General features: G+C 35.6%; 5 protein-coding genes across 10 annotated transcripts in view; 1 reads left to right on the forward strand and 4 right to left on the reverse strand.

Annotated features, from left to right (window-relative positions):
• LOC111368962 (ethylene-responsive transcription factor RAP2-7-like) overlaps positions 1-1,124 on the reverse strand; it is a 1,964-nt gene extending 840 nt beyond the window's left edge. Inside the window, exons 1-4 of the mRNA XM_022990455.1 lie at positions 1,019-1,124; positions 761-900; positions 541-657; positions 22-154 (exon numbers count right to left, since the gene is read on the reverse strand). Coding sequence (XP_022846223.1) covers positions 22-154; positions 541-657; positions 761-900; positions 1,019-1,124 — 496 coding nt within the window. The remainder of the gene's footprint in view (positions 1-21; positions 155-540; positions 658-760; positions 901-1,018) is intronic.
• A 36-nt stretch (positions 1,125-1,160) lies between these two features.
• On the reverse strand, positions 1,161-2,927 carry LOC111368963 (ethylene-responsive transcription factor RAP2-7-like; the record flags this gene model as incomplete). Its single annotated transcript, XM_022990456.1, has 7 exons — positions 1,161-1,271; positions 1,658-1,774; positions 1,878-2,017; positions 2,136-2,230; positions 2,320-2,364; positions 2,519-2,664; positions 2,754-2,927. Coding segments are annotated over 7 exons (828 nt in total), but the record flags the coding sequence as incomplete, so codon positions are not given.
• A 2,896-nt stretch (positions 2,928-5,823) lies between these two features.
• Positions 5,824-9,514, reverse strand: LOC111369413 (mediator of RNA polymerase II transcription subunit 4-like). Of its 3 annotated transcripts, XM_022990921.1 has the most exons (3): positions 8,972-9,063; positions 7,649-7,771; positions 5,824-7,507 (listed from the first exon to the last, which is right to left on the reverse strand). In XM_022990921.1, exon 3 carries the CDS (start codon positions 7,483-7,485, stop codon positions 6,253-6,255), a length of 1,233 nt encoding a protein of 410 aa, XP_022846689.1. In that variant the 5' UTR covers positions 7,486-7,507; positions 7,649-7,771; positions 8,972-9,063; the 3' UTR covers positions 5,824-6,252. The 3 variants fall into 3 exon arrangements, with proteins under 3 accessions (XP_022846689.1, XP_022846688.1, XP_022846690.1); XM_022990920.1 differs by lacking the exon at positions 7,649-7,771; XM_022990922.1 differs by lacking the exons at positions 7,649-7,771; positions 8,972-9,063 and adding an exon at positions 9,377-9,514 and having other exon boundaries at positions 5,833-7,507.
• A 2,828-nt stretch (positions 9,515-12,342) lies between these two features.
• Positions 12,343-16,616, forward strand: LOC111369414 (serine/arginine-rich splicing factor RS2Z32-like). Of its 4 annotated transcripts, none has more exons than XM_022990923.1 (7): positions 12,343-12,456; positions 13,191-13,298; positions 14,302-14,341; positions 14,481-14,576; positions 15,372-15,568; positions 15,741-15,833; positions 16,012-16,616. In XM_022990923.1, the coding sequence occupies exons 2-7, from the start codon at positions 13,198-13,200 to the stop codon at positions 16,406-16,408; spliced, it is 924 nt and encodes a 307-aa protein (XP_022846691.1). In that variant the 5' UTR covers positions 12,343-12,456; positions 13,191-13,197; the 3' UTR covers positions 16,409-16,616. The 4 variants fall into 4 exon arrangements, with proteins under 4 accessions (XP_022846691.1, XP_022846693.1, XP_022846692.1 ...); XM_022990924.1 differs by lacking the exon at positions 12,343-12,456 and adding an exon at positions 12,597-12,615; XM_022990925.1 differs by lacking the exon at positions 14,481-14,576.
• A 188-nt stretch (positions 16,617-16,804) lies between these two features.
• Positions 16,805-18,816, reverse strand: LOC111369416 (protein ALUMINUM SENSITIVE 3). Its single transcript, XM_022990927.1, has 3 exons — positions 18,415-18,816; positions 17,317-17,562; positions 16,805-17,220 (listed from the first exon to the last, which is right to left on the reverse strand). The coding sequence occupies exons 1-3, from the start codon at positions 18,646-18,648 to the stop codon at positions 16,906-16,908; spliced, it is 795 nt and encodes a 264-aa protein (XP_022846695.1). The 5' UTR covers positions 18,649-18,816; the 3' UTR covers positions 16,805-16,905.
• Positions 18,817-20,927: the final 2,111 nt, after the last annotated feature.

The raw sequence follows: 20,927 nt of genomic DNA on the forward strand, positions 1-20,927 counted from the left end.
CAGCTGAGGAAGCAGCAATACTTGAATTAGCGAATCCTGATGATGCTGCAGCAGAGAAGAGTGGATCAGCAGGAACCCTATTAGTGGGGTTCTGTGTTTGCCATGCCCAATTTGCGGAAAAATTAAGTTCCCTACTCTTCCCTATTTCTGATCCCTGCAAATGAAAACTTGATGATATCATAATATGCCCTACTTAAGCAATAGACCACGTAGTTTGTACACACAAATTCATAATTTTTTAAATTTTTTTGCTAAACTAGTTGAAAATAACAACTGACATTGAGCATGTTTTTGGTAGTTTAGAGAATTGGCAGATCGTCGGTGGCAGCTTTCAGCTAGATCAGTAAGTTAAGCACAAAATAACAGAACGGAATTTGTGTTGACAAGCTACCCTACACCAGCTCCTACGACTATAAAGAGTAACGGCATCATGTAAACAGATAAGATTACTGAAAACAAATAGGAAAACTAGTTGTAAAGGAAAACCAAAGAGATCTGCTGCCAAATGGGTTATTCAAGAGAAAAGTATTAAGATTATACCTTATAAATGGGACAAGAACTGGAATTCACTCCCTTCCTGAAGCGAGGATGGTCAAGCACATCTACATGTCCATGTGACAATATTGTTTCCATTGTGGCTGGAGCAGAGTTATGCATCTGCAACAAAAGAAGTGTCAAAATGGAAATCAGGAAGCACTCACTTCAATTATATAGCATTACATGATAAACCAAATTCTACAGAGACAAATGTTCAAATTACCCATTCTTTATTTTCTGGCAGGGTGCTATATGAGGTGCAGTGAATTTGGAAGCCATCAGCACCAATGGTCCTATTTTGGCCACTCGCAGAACAAGGGGGAGCAATGCCCAAGTTCAGATCTAGATTATGGTTTCCATCAGCTACAAATATCAAAGGCACATCATAGGGTAATTGTCAATTATCAAAGAACATTCAGTTTAAGGGGATCTCAGCAAAGATACAAGTTTATGAGGTACTCAGTATGTTTAACTCCATTACCGGCCTCAGAGCTAATCTCCTCTTCATATGTGCTTGGATCAAAATTAGTGACTGCTTCCCTTCGATTACATTTTATAGCTGCCTTGTCATATGCCCTAATTAACATCAGCAGATGTTCATCAAGCTACATCGATTGATAAAATTATGCAAAATAAAGAGCAAAAGTATTTTTTATCATTGGAATGGGGTTCTGTGTTTGCCATGCCCAATTTGCGGAAAAATTAAGTTCCCTACTCTTCCCTATTTCTGACCCCTGCAAATGAAAACTTGATGATATCATAATATGCCCTACTTAAGCAATAGACCACGTAGTTTGTACACACAAATTCATAATTTTTTAAATTTTTTTGCTAAACTAGTTGAAAATAACAACTGACATTGAGCATGTTTTTGGTAGTATAGAGAATTGGCAGATCGTCGGTGGCAGCTTTCAGCTAGATCAGTAAGTTAAGCACAAAATAACAGAACGGAATTTGTGTTGACAAGCTACCCTACACCAGCTCCTACGACTCTAAAGAGTAACGGCATCATGTAAACAGAAAAGATTACTGAAAACAAATAGGAAAACTAGTTGTAAAGGAAAACCAAAGAGATCTGCTGCCAAATGGGTTATTCAAGAGAAAAGTATTAAGATTATACCTTATAAATGGGACAAGAACTGGAATTCACTCCCTTCCTGAAGCGAGGATGGTCAAGCACATCTACATGTCCATGTGACAATATTGTTTCCATTGTGGCTGGAGCAGAGTTATGCATCTGCAACAAAAGAAGTGTCAAAATGGAAATCAGGAAGCACTCACTTCAATTATATAGCATTACATGATAAACCAAATTCTACAGAGACAAATGTTCAAATTACCCATTCTTTATTTTCTGGCAGGGTGCTATATGAGGTGCAGTGAATTTGGAAGCCATCAGCACCAATGGTCCTATTTTGGCCACTCGCAGAACAAGGGGGAGCAATGCCCAAGTTCAGATCTAGATTATGGTTTCCATCAGCTACAAATATCAAAGGCACATCATAGGGTAATTGTCAATTATCAAAGAACATTCAGTTTAAGGGGATCTCAGCAAAGATACAAGTTTATGAGGTACTCAGTATGTTTAACTCCATTACCGGCCTCAGAGCTAATCTCCTCTTCATATGTGCTTGGATCAAAATTAGTGACTGCTTCCCTTCGATTACATTTTATAGCTGCCTTGTCATATGCCCTAATTAACATCAGCAGATGTTCATCAAGCTACATCGATTGATAAAATTATGCAAAATAAAGAGCAAAAGTATTTTTTATCATTGGAACCTTGCAGCTTCTATCTCACTGTCAAACAATCCAAGATATATATACCTGCAGGCAAATATTGTATGAAAACCCATAAACCAGTTGCATTTGACTTGAAATGATTTAAAGTTCACAGAACTACTGAAGATGACAAAATGTAAAGAGCGAGATCTATGACAAGAGACTCTTCATAAATTCAAGAAATATAATGGCATCCCACTTTTTGCCAAGAAGTTGTCCCATTCGAGCTTCCCAACGGCCACATTTGTGCAACGTGACTCCCCTGTACTTCGAACTTCCTCTAGAAAACCCAGTGCTCTGGCGACGCAGTATGTGTACAAATTCTTCCTTTGTTAAATTCTTCATCTGCAGCACATAAGTTCAAATGTACACTCAACCATATGAACTTAGATACACATGTACACAGTAATGACAGTATATATAATTCAACAAACCTGCTTAAGTTCTTTTTCATAATCAACTACGCTGAAATTGATATCAGCATCAAGCCCACGGAACTTAATCGCAGCACGATCATACGCCCTGAAGTTATTATCCCAGAACTTGCAAATAAATTCCCGCTCTAATAGACGACAGAAAGCCTTCAAATTATAAAACCAATGTATTTTAAGTCAAAATCTAGGAAAATTTCTTACCTAGATTAAATTGATACACAGTGGCGCGTGACGAACAGGCGAAGCGTGATCTGTGGTTGTTGTGTCATATCGATAATTAAGGTGACAAGACCCTAATCATGGAAAAGGGTGACGAAATAGTGAAAAGAGAAATTGATTGGACAGGTGACGCTTCTTTAGGTTTTGGACCCCGGTTGGAAGAGTCCTCCGCCTGACGCGTGGAGTTGATATACACGCGCCGATACTGGCGTGGTCTCTGTTTTCGAATTTTGGCTACGGAATAACCTGAAAACAAAATTAACTAACTAAGAATAATCTTATATTTTTCTCTAACAAACTTTCTGTTAATCTCTGAAATTAATAGAAAAATCTGAACAAAACCCTAATTTGAACGTATTTTTACTTCCAAAATTAACTGCAATCTAATCGAAAATGATACAACATCAACCTGCTTAAAGTTGAATCGCTGGGATAGAAATGTCCCACCTGGTGGCAACAAATTTAAAGCAAATAACGTCCCCTCACGTCAATAGTATGTATTGCTTTTCAAAGACTCAAATGAAATTATACAAACAAGAAAAGTGTACACTGTAGTGAATTGGGATTTTTTATTTATTTATTTATTATTTTATTTTATTTTTTAAATGTAGAGTAGCACTTTAATTAAATCATAACAGATGGAGAAAAAGTGACAGCCAAAGCTGACAGCTTTGATAGCCTTGGCGACAATTGGAGATTTGTTGAAGGTAAAAATCGAGCCAAACAATTTTATTGATAAAATAATTAAAATCAAAGAACAAATATAAATACAATTAACAAATCATATAACTTGCTCCCCGAGACATAGGGGCTGTTTGGGCCTCATTTTTTCATCCAAAAAATTGATTTTTTAACCGTTATTTTACTATTCCAGCCATCATATTTGACTTCTTCTCTCATAGGTGGACCCCACTTTTCTCCTAACGGTTAAAAAATTAATTCTCAAAATCACTCCCAAACAAGCTCATAATCCAGTGGTGCAAAGGACAAGAGTGAAGTAGTCTTAGCATTGCTGGTAACCGCAGTGTGAGGGTTCGATTCCTGAGAAATGAAATTAAACTCTTTGTGGATATCAGTGTATCAACAAACTCTTGTTATCTGGCCTGCTGGGCACATTCCGTTATTTACTTCCCTTACGATGCTTCAGAAGGCGGGATGGTGGGAGCCCTCAAGATTGAGGTTCAACCATTTAACAAATCATATAATCTGACCACGAGTTTCACTTTCTAAATTCGTTAAAGAGGATAGATGGAGATATTTGAATTGCACGCATTCTTCTTCAAATGAGTGGTCATTTCCCTTCAATCGTTAGGTTAGTTTGGTCATTTATGCATAATGATAAGTAACGACTCCTTGTTGACTATCTTCTAACTAATCGATCATGAATCACGCTTTATCCCTTTGTCCATGTGCATCTTATTGATAGTCTGTAATCAGCATGTATGGTGAAAGGTTTCACAATCTCTATATGAGCCTTTTCGTTTCTTTGTTCACTTCGCCTATCGTTTCGTGCCTCACCGATAGCCAGCTAGGTTTGCGGACTCCTTTGCAAGGTCTAACAAGACTCAAACTGTAGCTATTGCTCATTTTGCCAGTTTGATTGTGGGCTCGATTCCAACTTGGTTCGAGTGAGACCGTGGTGCTTTGAGCTCATATCTCCCCTGATTTTCGTTTCCCCTTTTCTTCTTCGTAGATTCCTCTGGATCTCAAAGACCATCAAAATAATGTATCCAATAGTTGGAAATTTTCTCCCCCCATCACGTTTTTGGTGTTGTTTAAGTGCCGGATAACAGAGACTAGTTCTACTTTTTTAATGATTTTCTCATTACCTTCGTAAGCTGAAGCCTAAGCACAAGAAAATCATTCAAAAGCTCAAGAAACAAAGGGTGAAGCTCACAAATGAGGCCTGACTATACTAAGTTCAAACCTCAAATTCAGAAAGATGCAAAAGTTAACTACCCCTCATCAGCAAAACCTTTCAATTAGCACCTGTTCGACGACTATTATTTTTGAACTATTTTTTTCTATATACTCATTTTCAACCATACATTCACACAATTGTACGTAAACTCAAAATTTTTCCTACTTTTTAACTACACATTCTCCTAAAAGTCACTATTCAAAACATTGTTTTTGAGAAAAAAAAATGGCCAGGGGCTTGATATGAAAGAAGATTTTATGAACTCCAAAACCAAAAATCAAGAACTTTCCAATGCTCAAGTTCATGAGAAGACACTTCAACCCCGAAAATCACAAAACCAACGGCAGTTTAATCAAGATAACACTATATACCAAACCTATTTAGTATCTTCCAACCAAAAACAGTAAAACTGACCTCTAACAAGTGAGAACAGAGAGCAAGCAAGTTCAGTCTTTAGTTCAATTAAATAACAGTAGGGAAAGCAGAAGAGATATCCAAAACAATTAGGTTAAAATTAAAAACGAATTAACTGAAAATAGTTAAGTGGGGCAATTCTTTTCTTGACTTCAATTCCAAGATCACACCAATTTTCGGCAGAATCTAAGGCCATATTCCAACAACTACGAATGACACAGTTTGCGACTAAGGGATTTTAGAACAAAACTGAGTGCCTAATAGTCAGTCAGCAGTACAAAGAAAAATCTATGAAGAAAGATAATGAGATTGAAGCCAGCAGAAAATAATAGTCAGAGAAAAGTAGTGTGTTATTTTCCCCTCTATCCTGAACTCCTGCAAAGAGAGAAAACTGAATGCATTATCGTTTTTCTGGTCAAAATTTAGTGGGAGCAACTCCATCCCCCAGTCATACCATGAAAACAACAAAGATAAACAGCAGATACTTTAATGGAAAATGCTAAATTAAATAGCAAAAAACGAAACTAAAAAATACATTCAGTCCATTTCTTGGCAGAATGACTCCAACATTTAGATACATTTATCGTTATCAATCATAAAGACTTAAGAATTATTGATAAAGTTTATCATGACATTTCAGGCTTGTTTAGTGTCTCTTGATGGCACTCTATTCCTTTTCTTGTGATAACGTTAAAAAATCAAAGAGAGAAATATCTAGCAACAATCCGATGGTAGAAAAAGTATATATACTTTTACATACATATCACCATAATCAATATTGCTGGTAGTTCTTATAGAAAGAAAATGAACATTTTGCAAATGAAGTTGCAAAATGACATGCAAGAGTAATACCAAGATGCGGTTTCATTTTGTTCAAAGAACGAAAGTGAACTCATGTAACCCATCATGAAAGAGACAATAACCTTGAGGAGATCCAACCAAGCTTCAACCTTCACTGTCAGAGCTGGCTACATCACTGCTATAATCACTACTGTCATCCTCAATGTCAAGCTGAACGTGCCGGACTTGTATCGACTCTGGTACCTTTGTCAGGCCTGGAGGAGGGATAGATCTTGGTTGTTGCTCCTCCGCCCTTGGTGGAACCGGAAGGGAATCAAACGGAGGCAATGCGACTGGATCACCAGGCTTCCACCCAGGTGGAGGAAGAATTGGCAGATCAGTAGGCAATTCCACAGGCATCCCAGGTTTCCATCCTGATGGTACCACAATATTTGGAGGAAGCAAACCCGGAATTGCTGCAAGATTCGCCAGTGGATTGCTTTCGGATGGCTGTGCAGTTGGGGTTTCAATGAATGGATCAATTTTTTTCTCTTTACCTTCATCTGTTTTAGATAAACCAATATCGAGATCGGCAAAGTTATATAACTGTGATGCGCGCATCTGCTCCTCTTGTGGAGCAGGAGGAAGTGCCCCCCGGAGAGGAGCCTGTCCAGCACCGAATTCTGGAGGTGCAAAAGTTGTGTAGCTTATCCTGTGGGCATAGGACAATATATCTGATAATTTCAGCTGAGTTGCCACAGTAGTTGTGGAAGAATCTTTTGCATTTTCAATCGCTTTTGATCGTTTAGGGCGGCGATAATCAGAATAATCATCTACAAGAATATCAAGAATTCGCTCAGCCTCTTTAAGTTTATTGGCAAAAGCAAGAATCGTGGAATCTTTGGACCAGATGTCACGAGCAAGCTTCAGTTTAGCATCTTGAAGATCAAGAATCTCTTGGAGTTCAGCGACTGCTTCAAAGAGTTGAGTTTGAAGAGCTGTGAACTGGGCAATGATTTCTTTGATGGATGAAGGAGATGAGTCTGGTGGAGTAGGTGCCAAGGATTGGGTTTGGGAAGACAAAAAGGAGGGAAGGGAACCTCGAAAGGCACTGAGCCAATGAGATCTATTGGGCGAGACTTCAAAAAGTTTCGAGGCAAGAGATCCCATTCGTAGGAGAAGAGATTGAGCTCTAGGGAGAGGCGGGAGGAGAGGAAGGAGTGTTGAGGAAACATAAGTTGCGCTTGACTGATTTGAGGATTGATGGGGATTGAGAGATGGTGAGCTTTGGGAGGTGAATTTAGGAGGTGTCGGGTTTTGAAGAGATGGTGAATTGGGATTTGGCAGGCCTAGCCTGGCTGGAGATTGCACAATCTGATGTGGAACATTTTGTAGCATCTTGAACTTCCCTTTAAGGATCCTGAAAAAAGATTTGGAACTTATAATAACGTGTCATCAAAAGTACCATTACAGGAGTAAATATAAACAAAAAAACTAAGATACAATCCTCAAGAGCAAATAAATGTACATCAAGATTTGCATTAATTCCAGCAAAACTTACCCTTATATTTAATCAACACGAGTAAATATCTAACTGGAAATGGTATTCCATTGATCATGTGAAATAATGGAGCAAAACTCCATAATCCGGGATAAAGTAATAAAAACAAAATCCACAGTTACTCTGCAACAGAATTATCCATGGGAAAAAAAACTAAAAATATTCAAATACAAGACATTATTAACATAAATGCACTTACATGATCTAAAAAGCAAAATTAACAGATACTCTTCAGAAATCTCAAAGTTGACAAGTTTTTCATAATTGCAAGATTGAGTTCATGTCCACCGATCAATGTTATTGTAAGTTCATAATTTTATCAACACAATCAATTATATTACTAATGTCGTAGGTTGCCCATAGTGGCTAAATTGATATGGATTGTGCTACTTGTACATTAAAATTGTACATAAGGGGTTACATAATATGATGTGTTGGATGAAAAAGTTGACTATGTTTTGAACTAACAAATGGTAAAGTGACGCACGGCATTATGTAACCTATTAGGTAATCCCTGAAGTACATATAGCAAGATCCAATTGGTATATTATATTCTCCTAGATTATCAACAAAATCCATAATTTTAAGCTGCAATTAAGTTTTTAACAGCCTAATCATGTATACAATTGGGTTTTTCACACTTATTTAAGTTCACAGTGTTATTTTTTGTAGTGGAAAAAATAACCATAAAACAATCATAGAATTACTGAACATGCGTATTCTATAATGCGTATTGCTGTCTGGATGGGTTTTACATGCTCTGAAAATATTATCCAACCGGGATCGATAAGGTTTAAAGTTTTTGAATACAGCTTGATATGCATGACAGTATATTTGATACGTTTCCTTCATCTTCATATCTTATAATACATATTTGCCGGCAAATACAAGATAATTCACCGCAAGAAGGTTGTAGTCACCAGCTATATACTAAAATAGGGCAGCAGGAATGGTGCAATCGTTGCACTGATTAGATTAGCTTAATAAAAGTACAGAAAAAAGTCCGTAGAAAACCAAATTAAATAGAGGATTGTTTACGAGCACAAGACACGAACCAAGTACCAAACAAAAGCAGGTTTCATTTTACAATTGTGTATTTTACTATCTCCAATCGTCAATTCTTGAATTAATTGAAAAAATCAAATAAAGGTTTCAAAGTCAATTAATTCAACCGCTTCAGACATTAATTGGAATCGTGAATTGAAAATTGTTAAAGCCAGTTTCCCTAAATTTCAAAAACACACTCCCGTAAGAAACGAACGAGTGTGTGTGTGTGTGTATGTATCACGCGCACAGCAGAGAGATGAGGAAGAAAAACCTAACCCGAACGAAGCGAAGCTTTGAATGAAGAGCAGGTAGCGATCGAGAAAATAGGAGCACTCTGGACAGAACTACGAATTTGGGAAATTAGAAGGTAGAAAACCAAATTAAATAGAGGATTGTTTACGAGCACAAGACACGAACCAAGTACCAAACAAAAGCAGGTTTCATTTTACAATTGTGTATTTTACTATCTCCAATCGTCAATTCTTGAATTAATTGAAAAAATCAAATAAAGGTTTCAAAGTCAATTAATTCAACCGCTTCAGACATTAATTGGAATCGTGAATTGAAAATTGTTAAAGCCAGTTTCCCTAAATTTCAAAAACACACTCCCGTAAGAAACGAACGTGTGTGTGTGTATATGTATCACGCGCACACCAGAGAGATGAGGAAGAAAAACCTAACCCGAACGAAGCGAAGCGAACCGAAGCTATGAATGAAGAGCGGAGCACTCTGGACAGAACTACGAATTTGGAAAATTAGAAGGGGAAGCAAATAGAATTCCAATCATGCTACGCCCGGCTCAAAACCGGACTCAAATTCATATAAAACACGTGTAGATGATTGAACAATTTGAAAATATATTAAATGAGCATAAATAAAAATATTCTGAGTCCACGTTTTTAAATTTTATTTTTATTCTCTGTATTTTGAATTCAATTTATTATTTATTTTTCTTTTGTAGAGAAAAAAATATTGTAAAATCTATCAACTTTAAAATATATATTATTTAATAATATATTAATATAAAATTATTCTATTTTTGCTGAATAATCAATTTTTATGGAATAAGATTTGATAAAACAATTTTTCAAACAAAAAGTGTTTTTTAATTTTCTGTTGAGAAATAATTTCTCAAAATAACAAACAAACAAGTTTTTAACAATTTCAAAATAAACTGTGAAAAATAAAACACAAACCAAACTTGCTCTAAACAGTTCATGATTGGAGATTTAAGCCTTGTAAGATTGTCACAAGAGCGAGGCAAGGTTTTGAATCCTACCACATCAAGGACGCTTCGCAAGCCGAGCTTTTAGAGATGAGGCCTTTTGGCGAAGCCTAGTCAATTTTGCGCTACCAAACTTGGCAATTGATGAAAGGCCCTATGGAGTAAAGGGAAGCTAGTACGTTGTAACACTCCTGCTTTCAATTATTATTATTAATTTTACTTTAAACATAAAAAGTTAGAAAAATAAGGAGACTCGAACTCCTCACACCTAAGCTCGCATTAGGTGCTCAAAAATAAAGTTAATCGTCTTTTTCACATCTTCCTTATATGTGCGACTTTTCATTCATACCTCATGCTTAGATTAATCTTTTCTTCTAGAATACCGATTATATGAATTATAAATACCCTTAGTCATTTAAGTCAAAATTTGTGTGTTTGATGAGTATTTTAAAAAATTATGAAATACTTAGCTATATAAATCAGCACAACATTCTTTGTGCTCAAAATGGCACAATTTCACCATTTCAATTTAATAAAATTATCTAGGGTTAAGCCACCATTCCAATTAGAACAACCCGAACCTAGGACTGATCAAGGTGTGAAGATTCTCCAATCCATCGAGGATCTATTAATGAAATTATTTATATAATTATATTTGTATGTAAAAACAGTATTTAAATAATATATTTATAAACGGAGTTTGGGAATTTCGTCTCCCTTGCCATTCTCAATCGAACCCAACCCTTTCATTTTTATTAATTTTTTTATTCATTTAAAGTTCAAGTTTTAATTGAAATTAAAAATCAAAACATCTAAAAAAAAAAAAAAACTAATTACCTAATATCAATTGCCTCTTTGCCTCTCGTGTGTCTCATTTCAAAAAGAAAATGGAGAACCCTAGTCCTCGTCACTTGCTAATCACCACTTCTCCTATGTCTCTCGTAAAATACTATCATGAGTTAGTAATTCTAGTCGTTTCTCAATCCTGTCATCTTCTCTCAATTTGTTTGGAGATTGGACTTTCGCTTTAAAATTGGTAAATAGAGATAAACATCATTTTTTTCTCTTCTTCTAATCAATCGATTTATTTGAAGAATTTTAATAATGTTGTTTCATGTTTGGCTGCAAGAGATATTGCTGTTCAATATCTTGAAGGTAGTCACCAAAAGATTGTTTTCTTCTTGTCAATAGATATTATTGTTCTTCACAAACATAGTCAAATTAGCCCCTGTTTAATTCCCATTTTTTGGGATAAAATTCATTATGGAATAGTAGCTTTTTGGAGAATGTATAGTTAAAAAGTAAGGAATTTTTTTTTGAAATACGTGTATAATTATTTTATAAAAAAATATGTGGTTGAAAATAAGATTGTAAAAATGCATTCTTGCAAAAATGGGGTTCAAACAAGGGCTTAAGTAATACTAATGTTCTTCACAAACTAGAAGCCCAAACCGATTCAATTTAGGTTTGTTTGGTTTCAGATTTTTGTAGGATCGAATTGAGCTCCAATATTCCCAAATCGTCTTGGCTGATTACGGTGTCAATTGGGCCCAATTTGACCTCGTCCATCCCTAAATGGAGTTCAATTTCAGTTTATGTGATAATAGGACTATTGCTATAAATTTATAGGCCATGTTTGAGTCACATTCTTTAAAAGATATATATTCTTAAACAGTTATTTGACATCATTTTAACAACATATTTTTCAATAAAATAATATTACACGCAAATTCAAAATTTTTCCTTATTTTCTAACAACACATTTTCTTATGAATACACTATTTAAAAATACATTCTTATGAAAAATAATGTGACTCAAAAAAAAGGCATAATGTCCAATGAATAAACGACACTGCCACATCCGTTAAAAATAGAATAATGCTACTGTACAAAATAGAGTTACATAATGATTTACACGCGGATGAGGTGTAAAAACGAGATTGGATTTTTTTTTTTTATTTGGTTGAAGAAATTTTGACCCACCCATATTTCAGCACATCTATGTACATGTAAGAGTAATGTTATTTGTACATTATTGTGTACAAGTAATGTTATTTGTATGTTTGAAAATCATTATTTAGGGAAAAATATAATTTTGAATAATGACTTTTAGTAGAATGTTTGATTAATAGGTAAGAATAAGTTTTGAGTTTATATGCAGAATATTTTATTGTATGAATGTACAGTTAAAATCGAGTATATAAAAAAATTAAAAATAATTATGGTCTAACATGGGCTAAGTCATTACTCATATTTTTCGTCCAAAGCTTATTTTATGGAAGAATTTTGTTATTTGTACACCTACATTGACAGTGTACACATTCCTCACACGAGGGGGCCTACACCCAATAAAAAGAACGTGGGCCCCTTGTGTGAGGGGAGAGTGTGTATCACAATTGTTTATGGAAACATGTTATGACCGACGAATTCAGCTGTTTCGTTGGTGTTAGTCCACGAAAGACTTCACATACAAACGCGACTTGTAAACTAAAAAAATTAGGGTTGGAGTCAACAGCGTTTTGGAAATTCGCTCGAGGTAAATCTTTTACATTTTCCAAAATATACGAAATAGGAAATTGAAGCATACAGTCGACAGAATCTGTGCTATAAATCTATGATTTTTTTAATGGCGAACCGTTTCAAATCTGTAGAGTTTTTCTATATGCTTCGATATTACGTACGAACTGGTGGCGAGGTTGAATTCGGTTGAATTTTGGTTTTTTTTTTCCCTAATGTCAAATGGCTGGGATTAATTTTGTTTAAGCTATTATGTTCTATCAATTGGGAAATTTTATAGTTCTCATTCTCTCAGTATTCCGATTTATTTGTATGGAGCATGCGTCTGTTTGTGTCCAGATTCGGAATTGATTTAGCCGAGTCTTTTCTTGCATTAGCATGAAGTTTTAGCTTTTTAAAAGAATTGAACTGCCCAAGGGTTTTTATCCTTTTACCCAGGTTATTTATTTGGATTTTGAAAATGTTAGTGGAGTTCTTGACCACTTCATACATAACATTAGGGAATGGGTTCTGGAATCTTGACAGGAGAATACTTGGTGGTTAATGAAGTTAACTTTGATCTTTGTCTTGGGTGCATCTAAATGTCCACAGTGGCACACATGTGAAAGTTACTATTATCTGAATTGTGGATATTATATCTTTACTGTTTGCTCTTATTCATTTTCATTCTATCTCAAAACATTATCTGATCAAATCAGTCTACATCATGTTTTTTGTAATTATTTTAATTGCTGATGCAATTTGATGATGCAGAACTAAAATGTCTCGTCGACATGGCAGTAACACTCGCCTCTATGTTGGTCACTTGTCTAGAAGGACTCGTTCTCGTGATCTGGATCACATTTTCAGTAGATATGGAAGGTAATTGAATCACCTGGCGTACTGCCTTGCAGTGCAATCTTTTGGCACTGCTTATTCTACCTCACATTTTGCATTTGCTATTTCCTATGACAATCCTTGTCCATTTTACGAGTGCCAAATTATTTAGTTTAGCTCTATGGCAATTTATCAAGCTTAACTGGTTATTGTTCATAGGATTACCATTTGAATACTTGTCCCAGAAAAGAATTTGATATTATAACTGTAGTTTGTTCTTGATATTTATCTTTTTAACAGTCCATAGGGGAAGATGTTTCTCAACTCATTATTTGTTACCAAGGTGTAGCTGGAGTTTTAACGACCTTTTCTAATGGAGTGTCAATTTCAGTCTCCTTCAGAGCAATTTTTCTCAAAAATGTTTTTCTATTGTCCTTTCTTACCTTTGTCATCTGTAATAAATCAATCTCAGAAAGATGTCCTTTCTTTATTAGTGTAAAGCGACTCTTCTCTCTTGATTGACAAATATTACTTTCTCTTCAGAAAATGCTATGTTGTACCATGATTACAGTGTTAAACTTTCACCTCACTATAACATATCAAGTCTAGAGGCTTTAGTTGGTACTTCTACCAAGTATTCCTACTAAGAGTCCTATCAATGTAGAGTTCGAGTCTTCCCTACAAGTTAGAATATTGTTTCTTCCCAAGCATGGCTTTAGCTGGGATATCTTCTTCATCATGTTATTTGTGATGGAGCAATGTGCTATAGGTGCATTTGAATTTAACTTGTATGATTGTGTTGAAGGTTTCTGATCCTTTGCCTGACCTGGTGGTCAATGGTGAGAGGGTGGACTTTGCCTGACTTGGTGGAATATATTGCAAATTATTAGGAGACTTTGGCGATTCTTTCTATACTGTCTTTACATGTTTCTATGGCATTTGCAATAATCAAACTGGTGTTTAGTTGGTCCTGAGGGGCAAGTTTCATACACTTCCAGTACTTGTGCAAGTTATGATACCATTACTTTTCTGGAAACCATTTCCGCAGAGTACGGGATGTGGACATGAAGCAAGATTATGCCTTTGTTGTATGTATCATTTCTCTATTACTTGCTTTTGATTATATTTTCTCTCTCTCTCATCTATCCATTAAGGAGATGTGGTATTTGTCATATTACAGAACTATGGTTTCCTTGTTTGTTTTGGTGTATCTATCTCATTTCTTAGGAGTTTAGTGATCCACGGGATGCTGATGATGCAAGATATAGTATGAATGGAAGAGAAGTTGATGGACATCGTGTTGTTGTGGAAATTGCCAAGGGAGTGAGTAAAAATTTTAGCTTCTACTTTATTATTTAATACTCGTCACAATGTTCGGAATGGTTGCCTTAACGTGAAGACTTTAAATGTAGATATTGGAATTATTAAAAAACTAGACTTCAGGATAGTGAGCTCCCTCTGGAAACGCAATTGAATGTTTGGTCAATTTTTTTGTGTTCTAAAATGATAAAATATAGGTGAATTTGTTGATTCGTAGCTCAATTACATATGTCTCAATTACACTTGTCTTTGGGGGAAGAGGATAGATCAAGTTTCACTTGAAATTATGCTACTCATTGCCTCCAGTATATTTACAATGTTGTCAATTGTAGCATTACAATTAATTGTTCAATATACCAAATAATACCAGAAAATTAAATTCTCAAGTCAGTGTCGTGATCTTGTTAAATCTGGATATGTTTCCATCCTAGTCAATAGACATGCATATGATAAAGCAAAACTTCACTTACTTTAGAATGATACTGCTGCTAAGAATATGTTTATTTGAAGACTAGAGTAGTGGGTCTCAGAATTTTTTGGAACGAAGTCGAGGTTGACGAACAAAACTTGTTACTGTTTATGTATTGTGTACATGGGTTAGCTAATGCATGGGAAGGATTCCCCCGCCCCCCTTTCTGGCGGCCAATCAATTCTTAGTGAACTTTTCCTGAATTGTATATGTTATTTTACAGGTCAGGTGTCATTCTGATTATGATCTTCCTGTCAATTTCTTTTCAGCGGTTTTGTCTATTCTGATTTATAAAAATTTCCTACTAATGTTGCATTACACGAGTTTAGGCGCCGCGTGGACCTGGAGGAGCTAGAGAGAATGCAGGCAGGGGTCTGGATCCTGGTTCTGGACGCTGCTTCAATTGTGGCATTGAGGGTCACTGGGCTCGAGATTGCAAATCTGGAGACTGGAAGAATACTTGTTATCGCTGTGGGGAAAGAGGTCACATAGAAAGAAACTGCCAGAACAGTCCTAAGAAGCTCAGGTACTTGCGTCAAGAGTCTACAGTCACTTCTGTGGACAATCTTCTATTTCTTTTGTCATATGCTGGTAGATGTACCAGTTTTTGCATCTCTTTCTCTGTTTGTTTTGCATGAGCATATTTTGGTACAGTTGTATCTTATTTTTTATTCACTTATGTGATAATGAAACAACAGCCGTGGTGAGCGTTGCTCCAGCTCACCTGTGAGATCATGTTCTCGTCGTGGAAGAAGTAGGAGTCGTAGTTTCAGCCGAAGCCGTAGCTACAGGTTTGTATTGTTGGTATTTTTTATTCTCTAATACTATGTTAAGAAAATTTTCTGGTTACATTTGCTAGTAAATAATGGTCTTTATGTTGGATTCTCATTGTTTGATGGATAATCCGACAATGTAGTATTGAAGAGTCCCTACTTTTCTTGCTGTTTCCTCACTTGTATGTGTTGCCAGCCCATCAAGGTCCCCTTCTAGAAAACGAGTTGCCGAGTATGAAGAAAGGAGATCGAGAAGTCCTTTCTCCAGCAGAAGTCCAAAGCTAAGGAAACGCAGTCCATCCTCCAAGACAAGGAAACGCAGCCCGACACCTGATAGGGATAGCCCAAAAGAGAGAGGAAGCCCTTGTCCCAAGAGACAGGGATCTGTGTTAGATCAAGAAACGTATAGTCAAAGTCCCAAGGAGTCAAGCAAAAGTCCTCCTGCGTTGGATAGCCCAGCTGCTAGGAGGTACGATGAGAGCCCCTACGAGGGCAATGGGCAGAAATGCAGCCCCAGTCCAAGGGATGACAGGAGCCCCGTCGATGACGATGACGATAATGGACGCTCTCCAAGAGGCAGTGAGTCCCCATGAGCCTTAGTGAAGGCATATTAAAACACATTGTGTTGAAAGTTTGTGCGAGTTATTTTTTGTTTTGATTCAATTAACTTTGAAATTTCATTCTATTGAGATCAAAACTACAATGCACCAAAGAATTCTGTCAGTAACATCATTTGGCAACAATTGGTCATGTGAAACGGCTCTCAGCTTGTTTGATTATCCATTAAATAATTCTCCGGCATCAAATACGCTAACAAGGGATGTGTATCCTATTGTTGTTAGTACTTTATTGAGAAACGTCGTGCTTATAGACGCTAGTTCCTCAAAAATGAGGTCTGAAATTAGAATCACAATGGTAAATAGGTGAAAATCCTTGTTGCAATATTTTTATCCCGTTCTGTGAGGCTAATCGAAAGGGACTGGATTTACTTAGTAAAAACGCAAAGAAATATATAATACAACTTCGAAATGACGTTCTCTCTTTCGGTTTGGTTCGTTATCAGCACAATTTAGATATGACGTCGCAAACCTCAATCCAGAGAGAATACATTTGTTTCAAGCTGATAAGTTTTGGTGAAAAAGGTTGGCCAACAGAGGTATGTCGACAAAATGCTGCTAACAGTTGAAGCCCCTATTAGCATGTTCATTACCACAATCTGAAGTTGAATGGCTTCCAAAGGAGAAGCTCCTCCCATTATAAGCCCAGTCATGGCACCAGGAAGATTTATTAGGCCTACAGTTTTGGCATTATCCAAGACCGGAGAAAGCGCAATGATCAGTGCCCTCTTCACCTGCTGCAGAGTTGCCTGACGAGGAGTAGCCCCAAGAGCAAGTGCTGTCTCTACCTACAGAAACATAAGTAGAAAGTTTGGAAAGTGTTCACAAATAAGCACTCTTGGGAAAATTGGCTTGTATTGAAGACTGTTTTCTCCATGACTTACCAGATTCATTTGTATCTTGATGTCATCCCGGAGTTTCTTCATTGTAACCCCGGTCACTGTCATTGCATTCCCGACCATCATCCCGGCAATAGGGATTATGTACCGGGGGGTGAAAGGGAAGACCTTTAGAATGACTAGCATGAACATGGTAACTGCTGATCCGCCAAGAATGGCCACCCCTGCAATGTACTTCCCTCGAGGTACATGTTTAGCACGTTGACCTGCTGTATAACCAGCAACGGAAACCTGCAACAGCACGAAGAGAGGAATAATAATCAGAAATCATTCTAAGAACGAGCAAAGCGCGAAAAAAATTCTCTTTCACCATAATGGTGAAAAAGAGTACGACGTTGTCTTAACATCTCTTGTACTAAAAAATGGTTACCTTGTAAATCTTTTATATTAGTTTGAATATTTGTGCTCCACGATACAAGAACGAACATAAATGTACTTCGGCAGTAAGAATATCGTAATCAAGGGCGAAAGTGTACAAATATGATTAGGTTCTAGAAAGTAACATTTTAACGATCGTACTCACGATCAATCTATTAACCAAACTATGTTATCTAAACGTTTAAACTACTAGAGAATACGCGTAATTTCTGGGTGAAATCAGAGTAATAAAATTGAGAAAAGTCAGGTGTAGAATAGTATGCCCTCGTTTGGTTTTAATATAGATTTTTATTAAAGTCAAAGACAACAATAAATTTTAATCACATAATTCATGGATCTCATGACTTTTTAACCACATATTTAATCAACTTTCGTAAAAAAAAAAATCTGATTTAAATCTTGACCAAACAGGGACCATGTAACAAGAACATATCCATATATCATCTTAAAATTTTCAAACGCAAGTAGGCGTGACAGATAATAAACAATTCATTCATTCCTATTTAAGGAAATTTCGAAGGCACTGCTATAATAATTAAATGATTGTAACTGATTAACAGTTCATACGATACATGAAAAATGATAAATTTAAAGTCAAAGGTTACTGGCCAGATTTCAGATTTCAAATTTCAGATTCAGATAACTGCTATGAGAGGATCACTTGATGAAAAACAATCAAATCAGAGAGAAAGAGACCACATATACCATGAAAAGATAAGCCAGAACGATCCATCCAGCATTTTTCTGAGTGAAAATAAACTGCAGAACAAACCCAATAACGGATAGTTGAAGAAAAGCCCTGAATACAGAATAAGCCATTTCACCTTCCAAACCAAGCTTCTGAAAATACGACAATATCACCGCTACCAGCACCACCGCCAGTGCCGCCACCGGCTTTATCATACCCTCCAAGAATTCCCATAGCCATTCCCAGTCCATAGAACTTGATCAATACAGTCGAATATGCAAGTAACTAGATCAACTTAAAGATTAAGCATTTATTCAGAGAGAGAGACACATAAGTGTGAGAAAAGACCTTCCCCTTACGGGTATGGAATTTGTGATAACTAGGGGAGTTTATACCTGAGAATAAAAATCTGGTTCTGAAATAAAGCGCAAGTACGTACGAATTGGGTACCATTTGGGACTTGAAATCTATTTGACTTTTGTACCGCGGCCTCTAGTGGCCTCGTGGGACCCACAGATTCTTTAATCTTTATTCTTCTTCGAATAGCGGTTTTACGACTTAAGGGTATGTTTGGGAGCGATTTTTTTCTCCAAAAAATTGATTTTTTTATCGTTATTTTATTATTTCAGTCATCATATTTAACTTCTTCTCTCACATGTGGATCCCACTTTTCTTGTAACGGTCAAAAAATCAATTCTTAAAATCACTTCCAAACGGAAAATGTTGTTGGCCTTTGAATTTTTTTAATTCCAATTTAGTGGATAATATTCTTGGTCATTAACATTCCATTGAAATTTAAATTAGATCTTTAGACTTTATAATTTATCATAATCATAACTATTAGTCATTCTGCTAGGCCATGTTTGATCTACGTTCTTTCAAAAAAACACATTCTTAAATGGTGATTTGACATTATTTCAATCACATATTTTTAATAAAATAATATTACACGTAAATTTAAATTTTTTTTTATTTTTTAACCGCACATTTCACATCAACACACTATTAAAAAATACATTCTTATGAAAATAATGTAACTCAAACAAGGGTTTTGCTCCTGTTATTCGCCATGTAGTGATAAGTATAAATTAACAGCAATCTCGCATGTCATCATTTTTCAAATTACATATACCATCTATTCTAATTTTGTTGTGACTACAATTTGAAAATAAAAATTGTGTTCAAAAATAAAGTGCAGTTCAACTGGCGAAATTTATCCATAAGTTTCAAAATTTGGTGACCACGATATGAATATGTGACATATGCACCTAAAAATGGGGATTGACAAGAGAAAAATTTCGATGAGAAGGTCGTACCGGACGAGATGGCCTCACTTCATTGGGTGAGGGTGGGCCACACAATGAGGTGGTGACTCTCCCATTCAATGATTGCACCATGTAGGACAGTACGATTGACAGAAGACGGAGGCTAGCAAGGTAATTAATATTGAAAGTAAATAACCAAAATTGAAAATAACTCCAACTTTGTAAGCAATATTTGCTTTTGATTTTCTAAATATAATACCAAATATGTTATTGTGGTAGATAAAAATTAAAATTTAAATTCAAATTGCTTATGAAATGTTTGTTCATCTAACAAGATTTAAAAAAAAAGAAAAAATAATAAAAAAAGGAACGTAATAGGACCTTAAGGTTCTCTCTTTTTTAAAGGTGTAAACTTTTAGATCCAATGATATTTATTTATAACCAAAGTAAACAAAAAATCTCAATAGAAATTTCGGTACACAAAAAATTGGAAAAATTAGGATTGCACTTCTCAACCTTTTGAATCAGTTCCCAAATCTTTAAAAGTTATATTATGATTTTTCAACCTATGATATGTGAATTTGGAAGCAGTTTCCCAATCTTTAAAAGTGGTATCTTTTCCTTGTGAAGCACATTGTTCGTCTCATCAATGTGCTTCATATATTCAACAATTTTCAGCACTTTTTATTAATGTAAAATACCCAATACTAATTTCAATATTAGGTTATGACTGATAAAATCATGTTAACTTAGCATTTAACATTTGATTATTTTTGGGTTTGATTTAGCATTCAACTTATTTCAGGGTTTTACTTAGAAGAATGAAAATATTGAATTATGAGATTTTGATGGATTTGAGTTTACGATCCAGCTCAAGGCTATGGTAAGGCCAATAACTAATTGCTTTTGAATTTTTTTTCATTAGATGTGACTATAATATATGAGAGGTTGTTGTTTAATAGGTGGATGGGGTTAGAGACGGTATATTTTCAATTTGGTTTGTGGTTTTCAATAAGGCCGGACATGGTCCAACTCGGGTTCGATTGAACTGAATTAAACCCCAATTTTCAAGTATTTCGTAAATAAAATCATCGGATCCAGATTTAATTATGGAGTCAAACGGGTTTGGTTTTCGTTCAAATCGTTTCGATACAGTTCGATTCCATTTAGTTCTTTGATTTCGTACATTAATTAAATTATTTAATATTTACTATAATAATAATACATTAATTCAACTAATGACATGTTCAATCTTAACTGTTACA

The sequence above is a fragment of the Olea europaea genome, chromosome 20 (assembly GCF_002742605.1).
Source record: "Olea europaea var. sylvestris chromosome 20, O_europaea_v1, whole genome shotgun sequence".
Classification (NCBI taxonomy): Eukaryota; Viridiplantae; Streptophyta; class Magnoliopsida; order Lamiales; family Oleaceae; genus Olea; species Olea europaea.